This window comes from Bidens hawaiensis, unplaced genomic scaffold (genome assembly GCF_021521415.1).
Source record: "Bidens hawaiensis isolate Kalapana, Puna unplaced genomic scaffold, B.hawaiensis_p1.1 tig00419696_1, whole genome shotgun sequence".
NCBI lineage: Eukaryota > Viridiplantae > Streptophyta > Magnoliopsida > Asterales > Asteraceae > Bidens > Bidens hawaiensis.
In genome coordinates, this window is record NW_027504929.1 from 60,064 (window position 1) to 87,998 (window position 27,935).

The 27,935-nt window shown below is 35.6% G+C and overlaps 2 protein-coding genes across 2 annotated transcripts; both read right to left on the minus strand.

The window, feature by feature from the left end:
• Positions 1-12,712: 12,712 nt before the first annotated feature.
• On the minus strand, positions 12,713-18,096 carry LOC143609491 (carotene epsilon-monooxygenase, chloroplastic-like). Its single transcript, XM_077084234.1, has 9 exons — positions 17,613-18,096; positions 15,485-15,781; positions 15,200-15,397; positions 14,270-14,371; positions 14,034-14,174; positions 13,829-13,936; positions 13,663-13,745; positions 13,354-13,516; positions 12,713-13,113 (listed from the first exon to the last, which is right to left on the minus strand). The coding sequence occupies exons 1-9, from the start codon at positions 18,078-18,080 to the stop codon at positions 13,054-13,056; spliced, it is 1,620 nt and encodes a 539-aa protein (XP_076940349.1). The 5' UTR covers positions 18,081-18,096; the 3' UTR covers positions 12,713-13,053.
• A 6,575-nt stretch (positions 18,097-24,671) lies between these two features.
• LOC143609496 (putative RING-H2 finger protein ATL53) lies at positions 24,672-25,889 on the minus strand. Its single transcript, XM_077084237.1, has one exon. The coding sequence runs from the start codon at positions 25,639-25,641 to the stop codon at positions 24,751-24,753; it is 891 nt and encodes a 296-aa protein (XP_076940352.1). The 5' UTR covers positions 25,642-25,889; the 3' UTR covers positions 24,672-24,750.
• Positions 25,890-27,935: the final 2,046 nt, after the last annotated feature.

Sequence of the window (27,935 nt, forward strand, 5' to 3'; positions counted from 1 at the left end):
TGTTTGTGTGCGTATATTTTGTATTTTACTATATAACTAGTAAACTACTCGCGCGTTGCGGCGGAAGTGTTGATACATGCTAACCTGCGTGGTGCAATGAGATGTTGACAAAACATAAAGTAACTAAAGTTTGTCTACGCTTTATGATATATTTGGCTTTAATAAAATTCATATCGAAACATAGATAGAAATAAGAATATATCTATATAAAATTAAGTTGTCATGAAAAAAATATAATATATATATAGGGTAAGGTTAAAATGAAAACCCACTTGAGTTGTGAAAACCCGCGAAACCCCTATATAACATCGTTTTTTTTTTGTTACATGCAATATATGTTGTAACATTTAATACAAAACATTGAAACATCAAAAAAAAATGTTTTGTTATTTTTTAACATTTTTTTACTAATTTTTATATATGTTTTCAGGAGAGAGAAAAAGTTATATTTATATTTACATTTTTTATTCACTTTAATTGTGTACCACAAGATTTAAACATTAATTAAAAACATGTGATTGAGAATGAGTTTCTAGAGTTTTCACAACTCAAGTGAGTTTTCATTTTATACTTTGCCTATATATATAAATATATATATATATATATATATATATATATAGGTAGAGGATCAAGAGAAAACTCACATTTAGAGAGAAAACTAAAAAACTCCTAAAGAATTATTTTTAATTAAAAATAAAAAAAATATTTTCAAAATTTTGTTTTAGCCATTATTCTTATACTTTCTTCTAATTCACTCGAAAAATATAAAATAAATAAAAAAAACCGCTGTAATTGTGACATTCGTCAATTTCGGGTCTTTTTTGTATTCGTTTTTGTATTTGTTTATTATGTAAACCGACCCGATTTGTAAACCGAAGCTTATGTTATAATCAAAATGATGGATTTATGTTACAATATTGTTCACGCTTGTTGGGTCTTGAAAACATCCTATTTTTATTTTTATTTATTTATTTATTATTTATTTATTTTTTTTTGTTGTTTTGTGTTTTTGTCTTGATCCATTTTGCATGAAAACTCTTGTGTCTCACACCCATATTTGATCACCAACATTACCCTATATATACACCATCTTTCCTCTTCATTTTCCCTTGCTACAACTCAAAAAAAAAAAAAAACTCTCTCAAACATCAAAAATCCAAGGTTATCTTCTTAAGTTTTCTTGAAGGATTTTGGTCTTTCATCTTAATTAGTTTATGTAGCCTTATTAATACTTGTTTATGGTTGTGCAACATATATATAATATACACCCCTTGTTTACCTTTGGTAGTTACTTCTCCGATTCCGGTCGGTGAGGTTTCGGACCCCATAAGGCAAGGCTTCATGGAGGACTTCGTGTCCTTGATGTATATACATCTATATAACTTGTTCATACATATTAATCTTGCTTATTTTAGTTTGTTGGTCATGTTTACAAGTTCCATGGTTATGGGTTTTTAAGAGTCCATGCTTCGGTTTAACCGTAAATAGCTCTAAACCGTAAACCAAACTTTGTTACCAGTTTTGTTTGTTTAAACATACTTAGTGTTAGATCTAAGTTTCTAAAATCATTTTTACAAATTCTAAGGTTATGGGTTTGTAGAATCTTACCTCGGTCTTAACCCGAAACACGATCCGAACCGAAAACCGAACTTTTGTTTAAAGACTTTATTATTAACTTTTGGTATTTTTTTTATTTGTACATTATTATACAAGTTATTTAGTGTTTGGACATGTGGAAACCATCTATGAACTTGTTGTGAGATGGAAACCGAACCAAACCGATTCTTGCCCGCTTAAGACACACAAGTGTGTTTTTTTTTAGCCATCAAGACTTATATATTTCTTTAAAAGTAGTTACAAATTGATTTTTAAATATTTCCTTAAGTACTTGGAAATATTGGATCCAACTTGATCTCATAACAAAGTTTGGACCGACAAAACCGAACACTCGCTTAACGTGCGTTGTTAGTTCTAAAACAATGGAACTACATACTTGGTTAAGTCTTATTAAATTTTATTGAGTTATCTCGTAACATTCAATATTTTGGAAAGTTGACTTTGGGTTTGACCAATTATCAAGACCCGAACCGACAACCCGAACACTCGATAAAAAAAACCCGTTTTAGTATCTTTATTCCAAAGGGATTTGCATTCTTGCATTTTACCCACCTTATTACTTAACATAGGTTGAGTAAATATTAAGGTTAGATACTTTAACCCGGTTTCGAGCAAACTTACATTTTTAAAGGGTTATTATTATAAATTCTTAAATAGTCACATTTTAAACCTTGAACTTTAATTATTTACATTTCTCAACATTTATTTTGTTTAAAGACCTTCAAGACAACCTTTCTAAATTTAAGACTTCTTTTCTTTTTAGGCATTGTGCGTTAAACTCGTCGTTCCGACAAATCTCCAAATTATCATCTTTCAAGTTTACTACTTGAAGGTGAGTACTTCATACCCCATTTTCCATCTTTTATTTTGGGGGTGACATTTCATACTTATTCAACAAAATGCTTTATATTTGAATCTTAAACCACAAACGTAGTTGTATACTTTACCTAAATAATTGCTCGATTTGGTGTTCTATGCTTATATGCCTATGTGTTTATCGCTTTTGGTTGGTGGAACTATAAAATCCTAGACTATTTGGCATCCCCTTATAGCAAGGTGTCGTTAACGTAATGCAATTAACGATAACTATAAAATCCTAGACTATTTGGCATCCCCTTATAGCTAGGTGTCGCTAATGTGTTTAGCGATATCTATTTATCCAAATTACCACTTTTATTTATCGTTTCGTATGCAAGTTTGTGGCTATCTTTATTATATACTAATATGATTAAACTTATGAATTGCTCACCAACCTTTGTGTTGACAAACTTTATTTTATGAAATGTTACAGGTTTGCATCTTGGTTGATTTATGATTGTGAAGAAAACGACATCAAAGACCTTAGGATATTAGTAAAAATGAACAATATCAATTTGCCATATTTTGTGATATCTTGTTTATGGTTATTTTATGGATAATTGTTATGTGACATTTTCGATGTTGTGAAATGAAATGAGTTTATTAAATACTGTCACTTTAATTAGTGTCATGTGCTTATGAACAATCGTTACACCTCGGCATGTTCCGCCGCCTTTGGTCGGGGTGTGACAGATTGGTATCAGAGCCATGACAATAGGATAGGTGGTTAGACGTAACGACCTAGTATTGTTATGCTTAGGGTCCTATACGTGTGCTCATACGTGTTTACTCTATTTTGATTGTTCATATCGCATATTCTTTATAAACTTGTTTAAAATCCACCAATATCCCAAATGTTCACATACACACACTTTCATAGTATTTCCAAGGTATCCTTACCTTAAAACGCAAAAAGTAGATTTTCATTGTGTTTTATGGATTACAAGATTAACTTGGATCCCGTTGTTTATAATCCCTTAAAGGTTGCATTTATATCGGGTTCATAGCCCTCATAGGAAGCGAGACATTATAAAACGACCATTTGACAAAAAGATTCCAAGAATCGAAGGTGATTTACTTACCTGGAATGGTGGGATTATAGTGCTCGTTTTTCTAGGCCACAAACCATGTTACACATGTCAATAACTCTAGGATTTTATCTAACACTAACATCTACTCTTCACTAACTCTAGGATTCACAATCAAAAAGAAAATTTAAATTCACCATATTCTTATTTTATACACTCTCATATCCATTTCTTTTTTACCTAAAACTTATTTCATTTCTTTATAATCTTTTAGCATGCCTCCACTAAGACCGCGCAAGAGCACCAACCGACGTATGGCTGCTTTTATCATCAAGCAAATGGCCGCTGTGATTCCCGAACTTGTAACTCAAATCCAAGCTACCCAACCTCCTCCACCCGTTGTTGCACCCGTTGAACCGAAACCCGTATCCTACCCATATAAGCAATTTACTAGTGCCAATCCAACCGAATTCTGGGGTACGAACTGTGCGACTACCTTGTTGCAATGGTTCGAGTCTATGGAGAATGTGTTTAGATATAGCGAGTGCCCCGAAGCGAAAAAGACAAATTTCGCTTCAAGCATGTTTAGAAAAACCGCTCTAACATGGTGGGGTAGTGTCATGCATCTCCAAGGGTCGAAAACGGCTATGGCTCTTCCATGGTCCGACCTCAAGGCACTCATGATGAAGAAGTTTTGTCCCAAACACGAACTTCAAAAGCTTGAGGAGGAATTTTGGAACCTCAAGCAAGATAGTGGTGATAACGCCGCTTACTCACTCCGTTTCCACGAGTTGAGCATTCTCGTCCCTCATTTGGTTACCCCGGCTGAGCGTGAGCTTGACAAATACATTGGGGGTTTACCTATGCAAATCCGGGACTCAGTCATGAGTAGCAAACCCGTGAATCTTGAGGATGCCATTACTCTAGCCGGTGCGCTATCGGAGAATCATGTGAAAGCGGGTACCCTAACCCTCAAGAAACCAAACGAAAAAGCCAAACCCGAGCCCGCACCACAAGCCAAGGTTGAACCCGCACCACAAGCCATTAACTACTCCAACTCTTCCCGTCACAACAATAACAACAACAACAAACCCAAAACCAACTACCGAAAGTATGTCGTTACCCAACCCCAACCTCAACAACAAACCCAAATTCCACCCCAAACCCGAAAACCCTATAGCGGTACCGCCCCACTATGCAACATTTGCCAACTCCATCACCCACCAAACATGCCTTGTCGCCATTGTACCATTTGTAACCGACTTGGTCATCTCAACACCACATGCCGATCCGCACAACGAACCCAACCTAACCAACCAAACCAACCAAGAACTTTTCCCCAAAATACTCAACACCGATATGCACCTTACCCACCAAACCAACCTCAACAACCCCGAGCTTGCTACAATTGCGGTGACCATAACCATTTTCGCAACAATTGTCCTCGCCTCATCCTTACTAACCAAACCATGACCGCACCTTACTACCAAACTCAAGCTTACCAAGTTCAAACCTACCAACCTCAACTTTCCCAACACAATGCACCACTCATCCAACCCATCCAAGCCATACAAGCACCACCTCCTCCACCACCACAAGCACCTCAAGTCAACCAAGGCAATCAAGGATGAGCTTTCATGATGAATGTTAATCAAGCTCAAGCGGCAAACGATGTTGTGAACGGTATGTTTTTAGTGAACCAACATTTGGCTTCCATTTTATTTGATACGGGTGCCGATAGAAGTTTCATTTCTTTGAAATTTGAGTCAAAAATTGCCGTGTCTCGAACCAAGCTTTCCCGGTCGTTTTCTGTTGAAGTCGCCAATGGGAACTCCATCACCATAAATTCCGTCGTCTGCAATTGTACTCTCGTTCTTGCTAACCATAAATTCTCCATCGATCTCATCCCGATGCAAATGGGAAGTTTCGATGTCATAGTAGGCATGGATTGGTTATCTTTGCACCGTGCCGAAGTTGTTTGCTTCGATAAATTCATTCGCATTCCGCTTGTTAACGGTAAAATCCTTAAGGTCTTCAGAAAAGCTACTTCGAGAAGGCTTAATCTCATGTCGTGCTCTCAATCGCAAAAATGCTTACGCCAAAAGTATGCTCCGCTCCTGGCTCTCTTGGCGACAAAAGACAAAAAGGAAAGGAAAATCCAATATATTTCTATTGTTCGTGATTTCCTCGATGTCTTTCCCGACGATGTCACCGGCCTTCCACCCGTTCGTCCTATTGAATTTCGAATCGATCTTGTGCCCGGCGCGATGCCTGTGTCCAAGGCTCCTTACCGTTTAGCCCCGTCAGAAATGCAAGAATTATCGAACCAACTCGAAGAACTTTCCAATAAAGGTTTCATTCGTCCTAGCTCTTCTCCTTGGGGCGCTCCTGTTCTCTTCATGAAAAAGAAGAATGGTTCGTTTCGTATGTACATCGATTATAGGGAACTTAACAAACTCACCATTAAAAATCGTTATCCCTTGCCACGAATCGACGATCTATTCGACCAACTTCAAGGCGCAACTTGCTTCTCCAAAATCGATCTTCGATCAGGTTATCATCAATCGCGTGTCCGCGAAGAAGACATTCCAAAAACCGCTTTCCGTACTCGATATGGACATTTCGAATTTTTGGTTATGCACTTCGGGTTAACAAATGCACCTGCGGTGTTTATGGACCTCATGAACCGCGTTTGCAAACCATTCCTCGATAAATTCGTTATTGTCTTTATTGATGACATTCTCATCTTTTCCAAATCCAAAGCCGAAAATGAGCGTCATTTGCGTTCCATTCTCGAACTTCTTAGAAACGAACGACTTTATGCCAAGTTCTCCAAATGCGAATTTTGGCTGGAGCAAGTTCAATTTTTGGGACATATCGTAAACAACAAAGGTATTCATGTTGATCCCGCTAAAATTGAGGCCGTTAAGGATTGGAAAACTCCAACGACTCCTACGGAAATTCGATCCTTCCTCGGTTTAGCCGGATATTATCGACGTTTCATTCGAAACCTTTCCAAGATCTATTTGCCTCTTACCTCCCTCACTCATAAAGGAAAACAACTTGATTGGGGTTTGAAGCAAGAAAAAGCCTTTTGTACTCTCAAGGACATGCTTTGCAATGCTCCCATTTTAACCCTTCCCGATGGAAACGACGATTTCGTGATATTTTGCGATGCCTCTCATCAAGGTCTTGGTTGTGTCCTCATGCAACGAGGTCAAGTCATCGCTTACGCATCAAGGCAACTTAAGGTCAACGAGAAGAACTACACGACTCATGATCTCGAACTTGGTGCCGTTGTTTTCGCTCTCAAAATCTGGAGACATTACCTTTATGGTATGAAATGTGTGGTTTTTACCGATCATAAAAGCCTTCAACACATTTTTGACCAAAAAGCTCAATATGAGACAACGACGATAGGCCGAATTACTTAGTGATTACGATTGCGAAATTCGTTATCATCCCGGTAAAGCGAATGTTGTCGCCGACGCCCTAAGTCGAAAGGTTAATGTTAAATCCGTTCTGCTTCTAAGCGTTGTCGTTCAAACCGATCTTCAAATTTGAATCTTCCAAGCTCAATGTACCTCCGTTGAAGAAGGTAACATGTATGACGAAATGTCATGTGGAGCCGAACTTCAACTCGAAACCAAACCCGATGGTCTTTTGTACTTTCTCAATCGTTTGTGGGTTCCAAATCGCGATGACCTTCGTACTTGTATACTCGACAAAGCTCACAATTTTTCGGTATTCCGTTCATCCCGGTGCGGATAAGATGTATTTCGATATTCGTGCTACCTTTTGGTGGCCGGGACTGAAAAAGGACGTAGCGTTATTCGTATCTAAATGTCTTACTTGCTCAAAAGTTAAAGCCGAACATCAAAGACTTTTTGGTCTACTCGAGCAACCACCGATTCCCGTTTGGAAATGGGAAGACATTGCTATGGACTTTATCACTAAATTACCCAACACCCAAAAGGGCAACGATAGCATTTGGGTGATCATCGATCGTTTGACCAAATCTGCTCATTTCATTCTGATCCGCGAGAAGTATTCTGTCGAGCAGCTTGCTCAAATCTATGTTTGAGAAATCGTGTGCCGACACGGTTTACCATTATCTATTATCTCTGACCGTGATGCTCGTTATACCTCTCATTTTTGGCGTTCACTTCAAGAAGTTTTGGGAACACGTCTCGATCTTAGCACCGCTTATCATCCTCAAACGGACGGTCAATCCGAACGTACAATACAAACTCTCGAGGATATGCTACGAGCATGTGTTCTTGATTTCGGTGGGAATTGGGATTCTCACATTCCGTTCATTGAGTTTTCTTATAACAATAGCTACCATTCGAGCATTGAGATGGCTCCTTTCGAACCTCTTTACGGTCGTAAATGTCGTTCTCCGATAAGTTGGAACGAAGTCGGTGAAGCTCAAATCACGGGACCCGAAATGGTTCAAGAAGCCACCGACGTTATTGATCGAATCCGTAAGAACCTCCTAGCCGCTAGAAGTCGTCAAAAGAGTTATGCCGACAAACGGCGAAAACCGATCGAATTTAATGTTGGCAATCTTGTCCTTCTAAAAGTATCTCCTTGGAAAGGGGTAGCCCGTTTCGGAAAGAAGGGTAAACTAGCTCCTCGTTTCGTTGGTCCTTTTAAAATCCTTGAACGTGTTGGAAAAGTAGCTTGTCGACTCGAACTACCGGAAGAACTTACCGGTGTTCATCCGACATTTCATGTTTCAAATCTTAAAAAGTGCTTAGCCGAGGGTAATCTCCATATACCTCTCGACGAAGTACATGTCGATGAGTCGATGGTCTTGGTTGAACGACCCGTTGAGATCATGGATCGCAACGAGAAGAGAACCAAGCGTAGCCGTATTCGGTTAGTCAAAGTTCGATGGGAATCACGGCGCGGCGCGGAATTCACTTGGAAGCGAGAAGACAAAATGAGAGAGAAGTATCCACATTTGTTCGCAGCATCGTCTTTGTCTTAATTTCGGGACGAAATTTCCTAAAGTAGGGGATACTGTGACATTCGTCAATTTCGCGTCTTGTTTGTATTCGTTTTTGTATTTGTTAATTATGTAAACCGACCCGATTTGTAAACCGAAGCTTATGTTATAATCAAAATGATGGATTTATGTTACAATATTGTTTCACACTTGTTGGGTCTTGAAAACATCCTATTTTTATTTTTATTTTTATTTTTATTTATTATTTATTTATTTTTATTATTTTTTTTTGTTGTTTTGTGTTTTTGTCTTGATCCATTTTGCATGAAAACTCTTGTGTCTCACACCCATATTTGACCACCAACATTACCCATATATACACCACCTTTCCTCTTCATTTTCCCTTGCTACAACTCCAAAAAAAAAAACTCTCTCAAACATCAAAGATTCAAGGTTATCTTCTTAAGTGTTCTTGAAGGATTTTGGTCTTTCATCTTAATTAGTTTATGTAGCCTTATTAATACTTGTTTATGGTTGTGCAACATATATATAATATACACCCCTTGTTTACCTTTGGTAGTTACTTCTCCGATTCCGGTCGGTGAGGTTTCGGACCCCATAAGGCAAGGCTTCATGGAGGACTTCGTGTCCTTGATGTATATACATCTATATAACTTGTTCATACATATTAATCTTGCTTATTTTAGTTTGTTGGTCATGTTTACAAGTTCCATGGTTATGGGTTTTTAAGAGTCCATGCTTCGGTTTAACCGTAAATAGCTCTAAACCGTAAACCGAACTTTGTTACTACTTTTGTTTGTTTAAACATACTTAGTGTTAGATCTAAGTTTCTAAAATCATTTTTACAAATTCTATGGTTATGGATTTGTAGAATCTTACCTCGGTCTTAACCCGAAACACGATCCGAACCGAAAACCGAACTTTTGTTTAAAGACTTTATTGTTAACTTTTGGTATTTTTTTTATTTGTACATTATTATACAAGTTATTTAGTGTTTGGACATGTGGAAACCATCTATGAACTTGTTGTGAGATGGAAACCGAACCAAACCGATTCTTGCTCGCTTAAGACACACAAGTGTGTTTTTTTAGCCATCAAGACTTGTATATTTCTTTAAAAATAGTTACAAATTGATTTTTAAATATTTCCTTAAGTACTTGGAAATGTTGGATCCAACTTGATCTCATAACAAAGTTTGGACCGACAAAACCGAACACTCGCTTAACGTGCGTTGTTAGTTCTAAAACAATGGAACTACATACTTGGTTAAGTCGTATTAAATTTTATTGAGTTATCTCATAACATTCAATATTTTGGAAAGTTGACTTTGGGTTTGACCAATTATCAAGACCCGAACCGACAACCCGAACACTCGATAAAAAAAACCCGTTTTAGTATCTTTATTCCAAAGGGATTTGCATTCTTGCATTTTACCCACCTTATTACTTAACATAGGTTGAGTAAATATTAAGGTTAGATACTTTAACCCGGTTTCGAGCAAACTTACATTTTTAAAGGGTTATTATTATAAATTCTTAACTTTAATTATTTACATTTCTCAACATTTATTTTGTTTAAAGACCTTCAAGACAACCTTTCTAAATTCAAGACTTCTTTTCTTTTTAGGCATTGTGCGTTAAACTCGTCGTTCCGACAAATCTCCAAATTATCATCTTTCAAGTTTACTACTTGAAGGTGAGTACTTCATACCCCATTTTCCATCTTTTATTTTGGGGGTGACATTTCATACTTATTCAACAAAATGCTTTATATTTGAATCTTAAACCACAAACGTAGTTGTATACTTTACCTAAATAATTGCTCGATTTGGTGTTCTATGCTTATATGCCTATGTGTTTATCGCTTTTGGTTGGTGGAACTATAAAATCCTAGACTATTTGTCATCCCCTTATAGCAAGGTGTCGTTAACGTAATGCAATTAACGATAACTATAAAATCCTAGACTATTTGGCATCCCCTTATAGCTAGGTGTCGCTAATGTGTTTAGCGATATCTATTTATCCAAATTACCACTTTTATTTATCGTTTCGTATGCAAGTTTGTGGCTATCTTTATTATATACTAATATGATTAAACTTATGAATTGCTCACCAACCTTTGTGTTGACAAACTTTATTTTATGAAATGTTGCAGGTTTGCATCTTGGTTGATTTATGATTGTGAAGAAAACGACATCAAAGACCTTAGGATATTAGTAAAAATGAACAATATCAATTTGCCATATTTTGTGATATCTTGTTTATGGTTATTTTATGGATAATTGTTATGTGACATTTTCGATGTTGTGAAATGAAATGAGTTTATTAAATACTGTCACTTTAATTAGTGTCATGTGCTTATGAACAATCGTTACACCTCGGCATGTTCCGCCGCCTTTGGTCGGGGTGTGACAGTAATGCACATACGTATTACTGTGCTATACCGTTGTATTACACATGTGTATTACTATGTATTTTTGAGTTTAATACTGTTTTATTACATATATTTAATATTTGTGTATTGTATATGTGTATTAGTGTTGTATTATATGGAAAAAAATAATAATAAAATAAAAGTCGATGTGGTGCACATGTGCGTTAATGTTGTATTACACATACGTACTAATGTGTATTCGATGTATGTATTAGTCTTATATTGCATATATACAATAGTGTGTATCAAATATGTGCAATAGTGGTGTATCTATGCAATACAAACACTTTTGCATATATGCAATGCACACTATACCGACGAGGCTACTGACAAGTTTTTTTTTTTTTTTTTTTTGTTTTTTGAACCAATAACAACATATAAGAATAATGGGAAAAAAAGAAACTTCAAAAAAAAAATTTAAAAGTTAAAAATAGTTTTTTAGAAGTTTTTAGGAGTTTTTAAGTTTTCTCTTTAAGATGAGTTTTCACTAGAACCCACCCCTGTATATATATATAATATTTTAAATAAAATCAATTTTTTCACGATGTAGATTTAATTGGTTTCGTATGTAAGCTTAAATGCGTAATACCAATATATTTGTATACAGAACAAACCCTTTTGTAGGCCTATCCCGTCAAGGATCACGAATACATTTAACCATCGGCTTAAGCCGCTCATGCTCGTCTTATAATAAGTTGCAAACGTGTTATTATTTAGTATTTACCATACCTATGACATGGGAATCAAACTTTATTATCGGAGAAAATGACTGTTTTAGTCCCTGTGGTTTTTAGACGGAGTCACTTTGCGTCCCAGATAAAAAATTTGAACTGTTTACATCCCCGTGTTTTAAAAGTTGAACCATATGCGTCCCTCTATCTAACATCCGTTAAGTTTAAGGTTAAAATCAGGGGTATGTATGTAATTTTGCACCCACTCATATTTACCCTAATAAACTTCAATATTACAACCAAAACACCTGCCGTTCCTTCTGTTATATCGCCGGCAAAGAATTTGTCGGTCACAATCACGCTCCGTCACAATTCGCCGTTCACCAATCGCCGGTTAGTTTCACCCTCTCCGTTCACCCTCGCTGTTGACAGCCTTCAATCTATATCACCGTTCACAATCCGCCGTTCACCAATCGCCGGTCAATTTATTAAACGACCATCGCGCCTTCCGATTCGTTGCAGGAGCCGCAACGCGCCTTGCAACGACGTTGACAGCCTTCAATCTATACCCCCTCTGCAACTCAACAATTAAAAGCCATAAACCCAAACTCTGTCACACAAGCACTCTCTCTCTCTCTCTAAGCACTTTCTCTCACTAAACTTACAGAGAGCAAGCTTCTTCTTCTTCTCGAAGGTATACATACTGTGAACCCTAATTTTACTTAAACGATTAATTAATCGGTTTTACATTCGTGCATTTAGGATTTTGATGCTTATACACTCCGTTCAGTCGCCCTTGAAATCGATCTCAACGAAGCTCCTCTTCCGTCGCCTCGCGAATTCGCCACCGCGCGATATAACAGAAGGAACGGCCGGCTGTTTTGGTTGTAATATTGAAGTTTATTAGGGTAAATATGAGTGGGTGCAAAATTACATACATACCCCTGATTTTAACCTTAAACTTAACGGATGTTAGATAGAGGGACGCATATGGTTCAACTTTTAAAACACAAGGATGTAAACGGTTCAAATTTTTTATCAGGGACGCAAAGTGATTCCGTCTAAAAACCACAAGAACTAAAACACTCATTTTCTCTTATTATCGACCTATCGCCTTTCTTTTTCTAAACGTGACACAACCAATGTCACATTGACCAATTTTTAAATGCAACAAACCCAAAGATATCCAAATGCCTTCCCATTATGATTTATATCACTATATTATGCCACATACAAGATACGTTACATTTGAAGTGTACGGTTGCATTCGGTATACGCTCATTAACTTCACATGTTTTCCGACCGAAACTGCTTTTAACAAAAACATATCTTGGTGCAAACTGACACAAACTATTAAATATAGGAACTCTACAATTTAAACTATAGGGAAAATGAATATGCGTTTAAATTTACTGCGAATCCTTGTATGTAGAAGTGCACGACCTACATTCATGATATTGCCATACGCGACCTATGTTGAAGATACCGCCATAGAGTTGACTTTACGTTCTTTGACTTTCATGTACAAACCCTGTAAAAGCCGTAAAAATTTAGTTACATGTAGGACAAACAATAAGGTAAACACAAATACAGATATGTACTTTGTAACAATGTCAAAAAATTATATTATTATTATTATTATCATTGAAATAATGTAATTCTTGTTTGGGTTGACCCGACCCAGCCTTTTCACCCGGTACAAATATACCTGTTTACGAGACCCAACCCGCCAATTTAACCACATATTAAAAGGATTTGTGTGAGAAATTACACTAGTCGTGTGAATGGTTGCACCCGTTGTCATGTTGATCTTTTGATTGGGAACCAACTCGAATTCAATATTCTGCAAAAATATTGCAAGTGCAACAATTGCTTCCAGCATAGCAAATTGATCGCCTACGCATTTTCGTGGGCCACCACTAAACGGAATAAACCTAAAATGGATAAATATAGCATTATATCAATTAATGACATAAAAATGATTGATGCAAAACTAAAACAAATGCATAATAATTTCAAATTTAAAAAGTGGCATGTTTGACTACATATAAAGTCAAAGTCAAAGTGGATATGAGATTACTTGTAATCGGTGTTGCTTTCATTTGGCACCGGCCCGTCTAATCCAAATCTTTCAGGTATGAATTCTTCTGCATTTTCCCAGACCTTCAAAATTCATAAATAATTAAATAAATACAAAAGGTAAAATACAAAATCACAAGAAACAATATATGATGTAATAATCACACCTTGGATGAATGATGGATGTTATAAACCGATATCATTATATCTTGACCAGGGTTGACTTTGTAATTTCCTGGAAGCTCATCTGCAACTATAGCTCTTCTAATCAAGACCTAATGAAAATGCCATTAAAAATGTGTAACAATTTTAAAACATAAATGTAAAAAAATATATAAAAAAATGATTTAAAAAGGCTGTGTATACACATACCGGGGGATGCGGGTAGAGACGCATAGACTCGTTTATGCATCGTGTTACAAATTTAAGGTTTTTTATGTCTTCATAAGTTGGATTGCGGCCCTGTAAAACTCTATCAACTTCTTCCTGTGCATTCGCTAAAGAAGACGGGTCCTACAGAAAAATTAAAATTGTTAGATTCAAGTCAAATATATAGATCATTATTGTTGTAACACGTTAATAAAGTCTGACGAGTTGCTAAAGGGTACCTTACTTAAAAGATATGCAGTCCAAGTCAACACCGAACCAGTTGTTTCGTGTCCAGCAACCAACATTGACAAAAGGTCATCACGTAACTGTTGACTTGAAACCTAAATATAAAAGATGAGAACAAAGACCAAATATTAACAATTTGAATAGCAACTGTTTTGGGTTATATTATCTATCTCTCTAATGGGTCAACACTTACAATTTAAAGAAAAAGAAGTACACTAAAGGGAAACGGTTGAAAATTTCCCAAAGTGTAACCTTGGCGCATAAATTCTCTTAAATCAATTTATTCCCAAAGTTAAATTAGGGTTGTTCAAAAAGCATGTGGCTCGCTCAAAATCGGGTCGTTTGTAAACGACTCGAGCTGAACCGGTTCAGTCTGCAAAAAGAGCCAAGCCGGCTTGGTCGTTAGCTAGCTCGTTTAAAACTAAAGCCCAAATTTATACATACAAACACACACATTTATATTTGACTTAAAGCTGTATGAGATTTTTAATGAAAGAAAGAGGGGAAAATGAAAATTCACTTCATATTGAAAATTCCTATATAAATTGTGAATTCGATAGTTTATAAATTGTCCATTATGCGAATATTACAAATATTATTTTTAGTTTTTATGTATAACAATGTGTAAAATACAAAAAAAAAGATATTTTATAAATAAACGAGCCAGCTCAACAAGCCACGAGCTTTTGATGAGCCAAACCTGAGATCAACATTTCAAGTCGTTTAAAAAACACGAGCCAGGACGGCTCAACTTGTTAACAGCTAAGTTAGATAACTATTGAAATAAAATAACTTTTGTAATCAAATGCGACACTAAGGTTAAATTGTTAGGATAAAAGTGTTTCAGGTCAACCTTACCCGTTTGACCCATTACCCGACCCATTGACATGAAAAGAAGTCGACACAAATCACTATTTGCAGACCTCTTCCCTGCTAGCAAGCAAGAACCGAAGTATGCTTGGGTCCGCATCATTTACATAATCTACATCATCAATCTTTTCACCTTCTTTTTCAACCATTTCCTTGCATTTCATAATAAGTTCTTCAACTGTTTCTCTAATTACAGTAACCGCCTGTTCGGCTTTTATTTGTCTCGGTATAATCTTACATAATGCCTTTATCTGCACCAATATTTGACCACAAAAAAGTCAAACACTGACTATATTTGAAAGTAAAGGAAAACAGGTAGTAATAAAAAGTAAATAAACCTTCCAATATGGTAAAAGATCGGTAGAACGGGCTTCAGCTTCTTTCAATGCAGTATAAACGGATTCAATTACGGGACTGTCAGCAGTAAGTGAGTCAAAATTGTAGTTAAATACTGCCAGACCAATAACATCAAGAGTTAACTGAGAAAACTGCTGCTCCATGTTAACAGACGTGTCATTATGCGCGTACGATTTCAGCTTCTCAACAAGCCTCTCGGAGCATTTGCAGAACACACGATCAACAATTACTGATAAGTATTTCTTGTGAAGTGATGGAACTACAGCCCTGCGCCTTGCCTATAACAATTAGAATATGCAACCAAAATTATGATAATCATTTTAGCTTCTTTTTTTTTAAATGTTTGTAAAAGTGATAACAATATTACATGATTAAATGAATAAATTAAAACATTAATATCTATATTTAACAGTTTAAAGAATCTTGATATCAAATTAACCCCAAATTCTAAGATTTTGCCGGTTTTATAACAATGACAACTTCTTTTAACTCGTATCATTTCCAAATTATCTATAATTAATCAGAAAATCATGCAAACTAAGATACATCTAAAAGTAAACCCTAATAATACAATATTAATTAACAGTTTAAAGAATCTTGATTTCAGATTTCCCACAAATTTTCAAGATTTTTACGGTTTTATAAAAATAACACCTTCTTTAACTCAATTCTAGGGGTGCAAACTAACTGACCCGCTCACGAACTACTAGAGATTGGAAAGCTCGAGCCGAGCCCGAACCTCAAATAAAGCTCCTTTAGTTATCGAGCACGACCCTTGTATGGGAAACTCGTTTAGGCTCGTCAAGCCTCTATGTATTTATTTCACAGTACATAGACAAACTTGAGCTGAGCTTGCGCTCGTTTAAGGTACTGCACGAGCTCGAGCCGAGCTGAGTTCGTTTAAGGTTTCTCTCAAAATATAAAATGTAGTTGAAAACGTATATAAGTTAATTAGTAGTTAATAAACGACTCGGACTGAGCTTGAAAAAACGACTCACGAGCCGAGCTCGAGTTTAAGCTCTCGTATGTCAAACGAGCCGAGCTTGAGCCTAGTTGAGCTCGGGCTCGGCTCGTTTCCACCCCTACGCAAATCGATTCCAAATTATCTATAAATAATCAGAAAACCATACAACTAAAATACATGCTTTTTGTCTTTTCAACAGGCATAGCTAATAGTCTACTCCTAAATCCACCTAAACCCGCCTAATATGGGATTTAAGCCCTCGACCTCCAAAGGGAGAAAACAACTATTACACTATCAGTTTTTTTAGACGGCAACTTTCTTGTATGTTAGGCCACCGCACTCTCCAATCTGGAGAGCCCTATTGCCCCATTCTGGCCAAACTATGTTGTCTTAACCGGGCCCACGCTGGCTTCAGAGTTTGGCTTGGGCGTTCCCCCAGGAAACCATACCGTCGGTTGCCACATGACAGTCGTTGTGCCAACACAATAGCAGAACTCTCTGGCGTAACACACGGTGGGACTGAAACCCCGGTGGGCTCGGGATTCGAATTCCCCCCAAATTATTCCAATCCTTTTAAAGCCCGGGTGGGCTCGGGTACACTATCAGTTACCAGTGGCCCAAATTCCCTTTGGTAAATTAAAACCTATTACACTGCCAGTCACTATTGGGCAAAAGTTCCTTTGGTAAATTAAAATACATGTAAAAGTAATTCTAATAATACAATAATAATATCTGTATATTTAACTGTTTAAAAATGATTTCAAATTTCCCCCAAATTCCAAACCATCTAAAATTTTTGTCCGATCATATCCATCTTTGTTCTCATTCTCAACCCTCAGTCAAATAATTTTATTTTTGTTTATTTATTACTTCTTTAGTTTTCTAGGTCAAATAGCCGAAATCCGAAAACTAGGAGAGATTAGAGTCGGGTTTCATTTCTAGATTTAAATTTCTCAAACCCGAGAAACCTGAAAGTACAACCCGGAAAAACACCCCTAAATCATATCACAAAATAACGTTTTATAATTCCTAAATCTTCATTACTAACTATTTAAGCCCGTGTATTCACGAGTTTCTAACCTAGTTATCTATAAATAATAATAACAATCACAAGCCACACAAATCAAAAACATTTATTAATTTACCGTCCAAAGTGAGCCTTCAGCAATAGCAAAGCCAGAGCCAAACAAGAACTCAGACACCTCAGCCACAAGGCCTTTCTCATAAATACTCCCATAGTTCCTCAACACATGTTTGGCAATGACAGGATCACTCACAATCACAAAGTTTCTTGGGCCAGCAGCCAGCCTGTAAATGGGTCCATAGTCATTCATCCACTTGAACAGTGGCAGGAACAGGGCCCCACCCAGAAGGTCTGACACGTCAGCCAGTTGAGCATTTGCAATGGGGATGTTTGAGTTGTCTGTTTGGGCTGTTAAGGTGGTGATGGACCGAGATACGGATGTCAGCCAGTCCGGGCTGACCCATGACCCGGATTTGGAGATGGGTTTTGGGTTGGGTTTGGGTTTCAGGGAGGATTTGATGGTGAAGTGGTGGTGGTGGTTAATAGTAGTGGTGGTTACGAGAGGTGAGAGTGAGTGTAGGGTGGGCATGGTGTTTTGAGGATTGAAAGTGGTATGTGTGTTGTGTTTTTTTTGAGGATGTTTTTGAGTTATGAAATTGTACTTTGTTTTTGTTGTGCTAGGTGAGCCATTCATGAGATTTGATTGGTTCGTTAAAAGTTTAAATTTAATTCAAAATGAGTTCGAGCCTAGTGGTGGACAAATAAACCGGCTAACCAAACAGAACCGAAACGACCCGAAAATCGAACCGAAACCAAACTGTTTGAAACCGATTATGTAGAAACCAGTTTGGAGCCGATTGAAATCATAGGTTCGAAACCGATTTGTAATTTTCTCCACCAAAATCGGTTCCAAACCAGTTAATCGAACCGAAACCGAGCAAAAACAGGTCAACCTGGTCAAGAAACCGGTTTCAACCCGAACCAAAACCGATCATAAACCGTTTTTGACTTTGTTGACCAAACCGAACCGGTTTCAACCCAAACCGATTTTGAGTTTTAAACCGGTTTGTGTACCTTTGCTCAATCAGATATTGAAGCTTATTTAATAAACAAACTTGAACCGGACTTGTATGTACAGAGCTCAGACCTAGACTAAGCTCATTTAAAAAATGGACTAGGGCCGATTATTATACGTGAAATTATGATTATGATAACTAAATGTATCATAGGTTTGACGTATGTGCTTAATTTTGGCTTTATTTGTGATGGGCTTTTCATGTTATTTTCTTCTTGTTTTCGTGTATCTATAACGTTTTTTTGTTACTTATATGTTTTTTCCCCACTTTTCTAGTTATTGATAAACTAATGATAATGTATGTTCAATACTTTTCGTTTTTTGTTGTCTTGATTATATAAGAAATATTTTATGTTTATGTTTTACTTTTTCATATCCATAGATGGTTATCGGAGTCAAAGTTCTCCATAAAGGAAATTCCTCTAGCATTTGGGATAAATATATGGTTTGCGCACATATGACCATCCCCATATCATATTGATAACTTGGCTATTTATTATACTGAGTATGCTTGTTATTTTGTATGCTATATATAATTTAAGTTTATAACTAAATATATTTATAAAAATAAATATAAAGTCGAGCCCAATCTTGGCTCTCTTCAAAATTATTTATAAGTTAAACTTGAGTTCTTTTAGTTTAGATGTGTCGAACTTTAATTTAGATGAACTCGATCTAAAATATGGCTCAACTTGTAAACCAATAGTTAAATCATAATAGCGTTTTAAATAGTTATAAAAGTAATACTTAGAAAAATTGAAGCAACTCTATAAATCACACAAAGGTTATATATATAAACACACCTCTTTTCTAAAGCATTGATGTGTTCTATTCATGTTTTGTCATTTTGTGAAAAGTAGTTGCAGATTACCAAAATTGAATATTGGCATAAGTACATAAGTAGTTGAAGTATGCTAAAAAAAACTCATTGCACTTAAGTTCATTGATCTCTCCACTACAAATCTACATACAAAAAGTAAAAGAAGATTTGGAGAAAACTTTTCATTTGAAGATACATAAAAGTTCAGGGATCACATATCTTTCTAAAGGCTTTTAAATCTAAAAACATTTTTTTCTATTAGTAAACAAAGTTAAAAGGGTAAATATGTCTAGGGGTGAGCAAACACTATTGCCCGCAATACCTAATCCGGACCCGATTAATGGTATTTTCAGGACACGAGAACCGATCCTGTTGTAAATAACATGCTCTGATTGCTTCGGGTCTTAGGGGTCTTACCCGGTTTCTCACCCTTTAGTATGTCATCGAAACGAGCAAACTTTTAACCCATTTTTCAGAAAAACAAATTATATGCCAGCTTATAATATATATTTTTTTGCGTATTGTGATGCAGTTTCGACTAGCAATCAAATGTCTCAAGAACGCAATGATTGCATTCAAACGATTCAAACCGAATGATTCGGTTAACAAAGCTTAAAGTTTACAATTCTTTATTAAAAACAATCAACTAACTCCATAAAAGACCTAACAATCCTATTTATAAATAAAAACAAATGTGTGGGCCGGGCCGACATAATGGACCGAATGCTCCTGCATCATATTGTCTATTAAACATCGACAATAATATAAACATTTGAAAAACAATATTTTCTTAATTTTTTAGACTTTCATGTGTATTAACATATTCAGGTTTATGACTTTTTCTCAAACAGTGTACTTGTCCTGGTATTTAATTTTTTCGTGAAATATAAATTTAGGGCCATGGACACATGATTTACATCCTTTGTGAAAATAGTTTAGTTAAATAATTAAATTGCCCCTCATGGTTGTATCTTTTATTGGGTCGGTAGCAAATAATAGTTTTTTTTTTCTTTTTTCTTTTTTAAGAAAAATTGGTTTTAGAAATCTCAAATATTGAATAATAGTCTTAACTAACGACATGGCTGACGATGATTCCATCTTTTATCATATTTCATCCTAACGGTCCGCAATAACAATCCTAACATCATTAGTTGCAGATCGCCGGAAAAACGTTTTTGGCTTGAAAAATCACATTTTTCGCCGGAAAACTTAACATTTTCGTTTCAAACCTCTTTGTAATATTAGATTGGGCCTTTATGAACCTTTTTCTGTTAAAAAACCTTAGTTATTGAGGTCGCTGGAATTCTGAACCACTATCGAAGTCAGTTGGTGGTGCTCAAGTGGTGGTGGTTGGCTAGTGGTGAGTCAGTTGTTGTTGGTGGTGGTGGTGATGTTCAGATTGAGTTTCCGGCGAAAAATGTGAGTTTTCCCGCCAAAAAAGTTTTTCCGACGCCCTGCACCTAACGACGTTGGAATTCTGTTAGTCAAGAATCATTGGGAACAAATATGTTAAAAGATTGGACCACCCGTCAACCATGCTATTAGTTGGAACTGCTATTTGCAAGCAGTTAATAGTTAAGATTATTTAAAACTAATTTTCTTTTTTCTTTTAAATTGATGATAAATTTACTATTTTGTTTAAAAAAAAGAAAGAAGGAAAGAAAGAAAGAAAAAAAAAAGACTCCAAAATCTATTTCTGATGTGCAAACTTGATCCGTTCTCTCTTTTGATGTCGACAATTTATAGAATTGTTATCATTTTAGCCTCGTTACAATGGTCACTGTTGTCACAGACTCACAATCGTTACAATTGTCATTATTAATTTTATTATATGGTGAATATTGAGTTTTTTCGAAAAGAAAATAATAGTTGGGCCTCACCTCAACTAAAAAACTCAGTGGGCTACCTGAACGAGCATGGCCCATCGGCCGAATTAAAGAAACAAAAGGGTTGGGCACGTAAAACGAGGCAGCAAATCTGTTGTTGATGTTGTTAACTCAGAAGTAGGGCTGTTTACGAGCTGAGCCGAATCGAGCCAAGGCATGCTCGTTGCTTGGCTCGTTTACAACCGAACCGAACCGAATGGTTGAAATTCGAACTGAGCGAAAAAAGAAACGAGCCAAAGTCAAATCGAGCATTTTTCGATCACCTTAAAGTGATCGCTTGTTTCTTATCTTGTATTTATGTGTGTTGTGTATCGTGTGTTTCATGTTTTTTTAACTAATTGCAATCTAATTTAGCTTTAGTTTAATTCGGTATTTAGATTTTTATTTTTACAATCAAATAAAAGAACGTATAATATTAACCTTAAGCTACATCTAGATACCATAATCTACTTACCCTAGCTATTTAGATACTCCTGATTTTTCACTATTTAGAATTTGTTTATAGGGTAAGGATCCTAAGAGAACCATTGATAAATTGAGAACTTTGAGAACCATTTTAGACCTCTAAAAAAATATTAAAAAATTTATAAAACAAACAAAACCGAAAATTTTAAAAAAGTAAAAAAACCAAAATTCTTATATTTCATTCCGGTTTCATTAAAAAAAACAATTTTTTTTCTTTTTAATTCATATTATACCTATACACATATGTATACTTTCATTTAATCTCTAGTTACGTAATATACACATATGTACATTATCATTTACCTTAAATTATACATATGTGTATAGGAAAAAACATGTGTATAATAAAAAAAACCGATTTTTTTTCTTTTTAATTCGTATTATACCTATACACATATGTATACTTTCATTTAATCTTTAGTTACGTAATGTACACATATGTACATTATCATTTACCTTAAATTATACATATGTGTATAGGAAAAAAACATGTGTGTACATATATGTACATATTATACATATATGTATATGTATAATTTAGCTAAATCGAGAATTTTTTTTTTAGAAACCGAGATGATAAATAAGAACTTTGATTTTTTTTACTTTTTTTATTTTTGTGTTTTTTTTTTGTTTTATGATTTTTTTTTATTTTTGGGTTTTTTATGGTCCAAAATGATTCTCATAGTTCTCAATTCTCAAAAAGTTCTCATATGATCCTGATCCTTTGTTCATATCCCGTGAATTTATATATTTATTTACATTCTTATTTAATTTATATTCAATAACGGCTTAATAATACATAAAATGCATTCCATATATTATACTCTAATAATTTCGTATAGAAACTAAAGTGTTTGATACTAACGCATCGAATCTTATAGTTTTATACATGTGTCACGTGAGGCAACAATGTGTGTTTCGACTATAATTTCTTTTTGACTATTTTGAATGATAACTCTTGCTAGTGCTCCTTTTTAATAGCATTTGTTAGCCTTCATCACTCGTCAGATTCCTCTATGTCCACCTTCAGACTCTGCTTAAATGTATTAACTTATGTGATCCACACGTGTCATCATGTTCTCTCACTTCACATGTCTAAGCGTCAGTTGCTTTACAATTTACATGGTGTGTATCTATCAGTCTTCAAGATACGAACCGGATCATCAAAAGCTTCTCCAGTTTCAACACCATATATTCAAGTAATTTGTAATTCAAAACCCTTACCTTTTCAAATTTACATTCAGTTTAATCTCAAGTAAGTTGTGTTTTATTTATGTTTAATTGATTCTTGATCGTGTGTTTCAGTTTACAATTTGACTGGAGAGAAGGGCATACAAAGAAATCTCTTGGTTTGTAAGATGTGGCTTTTACTGGATGAAATTTTTCTATCACGATGTGATACTCTTAAGTTATGTTGGTGAGTGTTGTATTAGTTTACTTATTATAGCACTTGTTTAATTTGTATGATACAAGCAACTCTTGATCCGAAGTACGTTTATTTTAGTTCGATTTGGCCCAGCATTTGTGTAATGTTTCGGGCAAGCCCGGGCATGGGACGAAAAGGCTACCAACAAAAATAGCATGTGCAGGCACTGTTTGAGATTATTTTTGGTATTTTGACTTACATAGCAACGTATAGAACATAACTTCATTCATGTTGAGTTCGTTTCTATTATTAAAAAAATTGGTTTTAATAATGTTAACATCAAACTAAAACACGCTTCTTTAGAAATCTAACAAGAATATGTGGTGTTTTGTTTCAAATTAGCATACTGACCATTGATGGTTGCTATATCCATTTGGCACGTACGGTGCAGTTCGCAAGAGTTGTTTGGTTGAAGTAACTTTTATTTCGGAGAGTCTTTACCTTACAACTAAGGTCAGTTGTCTCTTCTGTGTCTTTTATGTATTTCTTATGTTTTTATAACATACATTTGGGTATGTGTGTCTTAGTATGTAACATGTACCGCCGTCAACAATATTAACGGGCCAGCAAAAGGCCGCCTAAGCAGCACAATAACAGCCAAACATGCTGCAAAGTTTGACAAACTCAGCAAATGCAGAGGCAGGCAAGAAGGCGGCGAAAGCGGAACTACATTATCTAACCCTTTTGCAGCCCAACTATATAATAACTAGATCAACCAAGACCACGCTTTTGTAAGTATTGTTGCGGTTAGTTGCACATGTAAGATAGCCTTTTGTAAATATGTAAATTAAATAGGAATACCCTATTGTAATGCGCGAGTATCATCCTACATCTGTCTATGGAAGTAGTGAACAATCAACTTTTGTTATGTAAAATAAAATCTTTTATTATGCACCCCCGCAACGCTGGGGTCTTCCTACTAGTGTATAACTAATAGCAAGTTATCCAAACTTCAAAAAGTAAATGTATGGTTGGTGAGATTTCAGTCATGATCATTCTTTCATACAAGAATGGGACTTTATACCATCTTTACATTCAGGCTTCTAGCCACAAAATACGAGTCATAATCATTACACTTCGTAGGTTAAATCACCACCGACTATGTGGATAAGCTACTATGGTAACAATCACATTGAGGGGGAACACCACTAGTGGGCCCGGCAAGGGCATGGTGGTGTTCCACGTAGGGCAACAATGTCAAATCACCACCAGCGAGGTCGCGAGATTATTATTAACTTTACGGGTTACGACTACCACCATCGTTAATGAGAAGACTTCCTCAATGATTTCACGAAATATCATGAAAAAATAATTAATTTGAAATAAACTAGACACAAAATAAAAGATAAAAGCCTTTAGATTAGTTGGATTGATCTTGATATATGTATATTTAACTGAATCTTTAGTCATGTCTCATGATCATCTAATCGGATCAGGTCCAACTTTGATCTGATCGGATCAATCATGATCTATTTAATCGACATTCGCTTATTAACTGATTCGATCCAAAACAAGATTCTCCCGTTACATTGGAAAGATTTCTTGTAACCCTAACAACAAAATAGAATACTAGGATCAAGAAACATCTCAATATGGGAGAATCCCACTCCCATGTCTTTGCCACTGTCCTTGTCCTACACATACTCTAGAAATCGACTGCTTCACCTTCGTGTGCCCCTTCGTGGACACACGTTGAAACTGTCGAATTGAGCAATCTCTAAATGGCCAATAATACGTATAATCTTGATCAATATAATCGATATTGATATCGATAACCACACATGTACTGTGCCCCATTGAAAAAGATCTTTTTAACTCCATCCCGGTCAACCTCCCCTTCTTTTCCCCGGGCAAAACCAACGAGTGACAATGACGTAGCATTATCCTCGGCCCAGATGTTAATCCACCAATGTTATCAACCTCGGTTCTGTCATCAGAACCATCAGAGGTACGGTCATCAGCCACCGTACCTCCTGCCCTACAGACCGAGCAATTAATCTCATTGTCCGGTGGTTCTGGTGGTGCAAGTGCCACCACTGGAACCCTACAAACCGGACAACTAGTGTGACCATCAAACCATTCATCAATACACCTCACATGAAACAAATGCTTACACTCCGGCAACAACCTAACCCTCTCTCCGTCCTCCAAATCCGCCAAACAAACCGCACATTCACTTTGATCCGAAACCAATTCAGGGTCCGGTTTCTTGTATGTGATTATGGGGATTGTTGAAAGGGTCTTGTCATCAACTCCTGTGGATGTTTCTTCTCCCGTAAATGTTTGTAAGGCCGCCATTCTTGCAGCGTGTCGTCTAATGCAGTATCTAACAAGTAGGAGGTGGTAGAATATAACAGCGAGTGCGGTCGCAGTGATTCCGATTATTGATATGACTAAAGGAGTGAAGAATGAATTGTTGGTTTGGGTTATTTGTGATCCTGATGAGGATTCTAAATGATCCGGCATGGCTGTGTTCATTGAAATGAAGAGTTGTTGCAGGTTGGTTTAGTGAATATTGTCTATAATTGGTGGTGTTTTGTTCGTTTGTTGTAAGGTATATCACATGAGGTAGTTTTGGTGGGAAACAGTTAGCTATTTTTAAGGTTATAAGGTTTAGGTTGTTGGACAATATAGGAGTAGGTGAACACTTGTCGAAAGGGTAGTTAGGGTGGTGACCAGGGGTGTGAATTTGGCCAGGTGGAATGTCAAAAATAGTAATATCTAAATCCTACAAGCTACCAAGTGTATATTGGAGGTGTAAGATCATATGTGATGGTTAAAAGAAAAAGAATTAGAATTGTAATTGTCGTGTTAATGTCATATAGGGCTTTTCAAACCGTTTATCGCTTGAACTTGTCTGTCGTTCGTTCGGAATTTACTAGGAAAATGCTCGCTCGTTTTTTTGCTTGATTGTAAACGAGTCACTCCGCTCGGTTCGATTTGTAAACGAGCCAAGCAACGAGCAAAGGTCCACTCAGTTCAGTTCGGCTCAAATATTTTTAATTCATCTTATATATATTTATATACTCATAAATATATATTTTGTTTTAGTAATTATCTTAAATATTAAAAAACTAAATGGTAAATATAATATCTTTTAATTATTGAATATTTTCTAGTACTTTAAATATAAAAAATAATTATATTTAGTTTTTAATATTAAAGATAATAATAAAAATAAGTTATATATTTTTGTATATATATATATTTATATAAATAATTATATTTTAATTATTAATTGTCTTATTGCATTATATCCAACTTTAACCTTAAATTTTATCGAAAATTACAAACTACTACTAGTTTTTATAAAAACGACTAACTTATTTTCATGCACATTATATTCAACTCAGTTCGATTTTGAGCCGCTCGGCTCGGTTTGATTTGAAACGAGCCAAGCAACGAGCAAGCCCTTGCTCGGTTCCGCTCGGCTCGTGAACAGCCCTTTGTCACATAACCATAAGACTCTTGCTACTTTAATTATTCATAAAAAAATGCATAATAGTATCGTGTCACTGTCATGTAACCATGTGGCTCTTACTAATTTATTTTTTCATAAAAAATGTGTAATAGTGTATTAGCATGCAACACAATTATTATTTCATCTTTCTTTTATGTATAAAAAGTGAGTTGTTTAAATTTGATAGGTTTGATCAATTGTGGCCTCAGATTTTGAGCCCGTTGACAGGCAGCGCTAAAAGGGGTGTCCTACCCTTGGCGCCCTTCCCATTTTAGTTTGGCGAGTAAAAATAGGGAGGTGGCTTGGGACACCAACTCACTACACTGTCTAATAATTAAAATTAAAACTATACATTCAAGTTCAACCACTAGCTGGCAATTTTGATTCCGTCTGGGGACGAGCAATTTTGTATCGAGTATCGATATCGTGCATTCGTACTGATTGAATGCAGCTGGTATCAATACAAGCATTCGTTTTTCATGTTTTCGGTATTGATACCATTCGACTTCGGGTGTTTTTTTGGTATTTTCAGCGGTACCGGTACAAAACCAACTAATCGATACAGTATTTGGTTTATACTTTTACTCGTTTTCGGGCTCACTATTTTTTCAGTAGGGTAGTGCTCTCATCCTGTTTCAACATGTGGTTTTAGTTTTAGAGATTTTTACATATATCCTCTCATTAACCCTCTTAATCACATATCTCCCTAATATTAAAATCTTAATTACATATTTCTTCTTTTAGCATGCAATTACCTTTTTACCCCTATTATGTGACAAACTTTGTTCATATGCCACCCATGTTAGAAATATTTAGCTTATTAACTATATAAAAAATATTTTTGATATTTGCTAACGATTAAAAAATTGACTCCAATAATGTGTTAATAATAATATCAATAAAGGGATTAAAAGTTTTTAAAAGTTTACAAACATTTTAGATGATTTTCAACTTGTATCATTTAAGATTTCAGTGCGTCGAGTGATATTTCTGAAATAATATCCATAAATTTAAATTATTAAATCTAGACATATATCCAGTTGAGTAAGTTCAAATAAAAAACTCTGACTACTACTTCTTATATTAAATAATATTCATTTCACTTTTGTAACATTAGCTACATCAAAGTACTACTAATAATAATAATGAAAGAAACTTTTACACATATCTCCTCCTTAAGCCTCTTAATAGCTTCGATATGTTGTCTTAGCACGGACTCACTTTGGGTTAAATTGGGGATATATGTAATTATTGTTGTTAGAAAGGAGATATATGTAAGTAAGTCTTTAACTAGTTCATTAAGGGTAAAATA

Excerpts from the sequence above, each read along its gene's own strand:
- LOC143609491 (XM_077084234.1), bottom strand. The coding sequence starts at position 18,080 with ATGCCCACCCTACACTCACTCTCACCTCTCGTAACCACCACTACTATT. Across the intron at positions 15,782-17,612 it reads CTGAAGGCTCACTTTGGACG|GCAAGGCGCAGGGCTGTAGT; the intron begins GTAAATTAATAA and ends TAATTGTTATAG. Across the intron at positions 15,398-15,484 it reads ATCTTTTACCATATTGGAAG|ATAAAGGCATTATGTAAGAT; the intron begins GTTTATTTACTT and ends ATATTGGTGCAG.
- LOC143609496 (XM_077084237.1), bottom strand. The coding sequence starts at position 25,641 with ATGAACACAGCCATGCCGGATCATTTAGAATCCTCATCAGGATCACAA.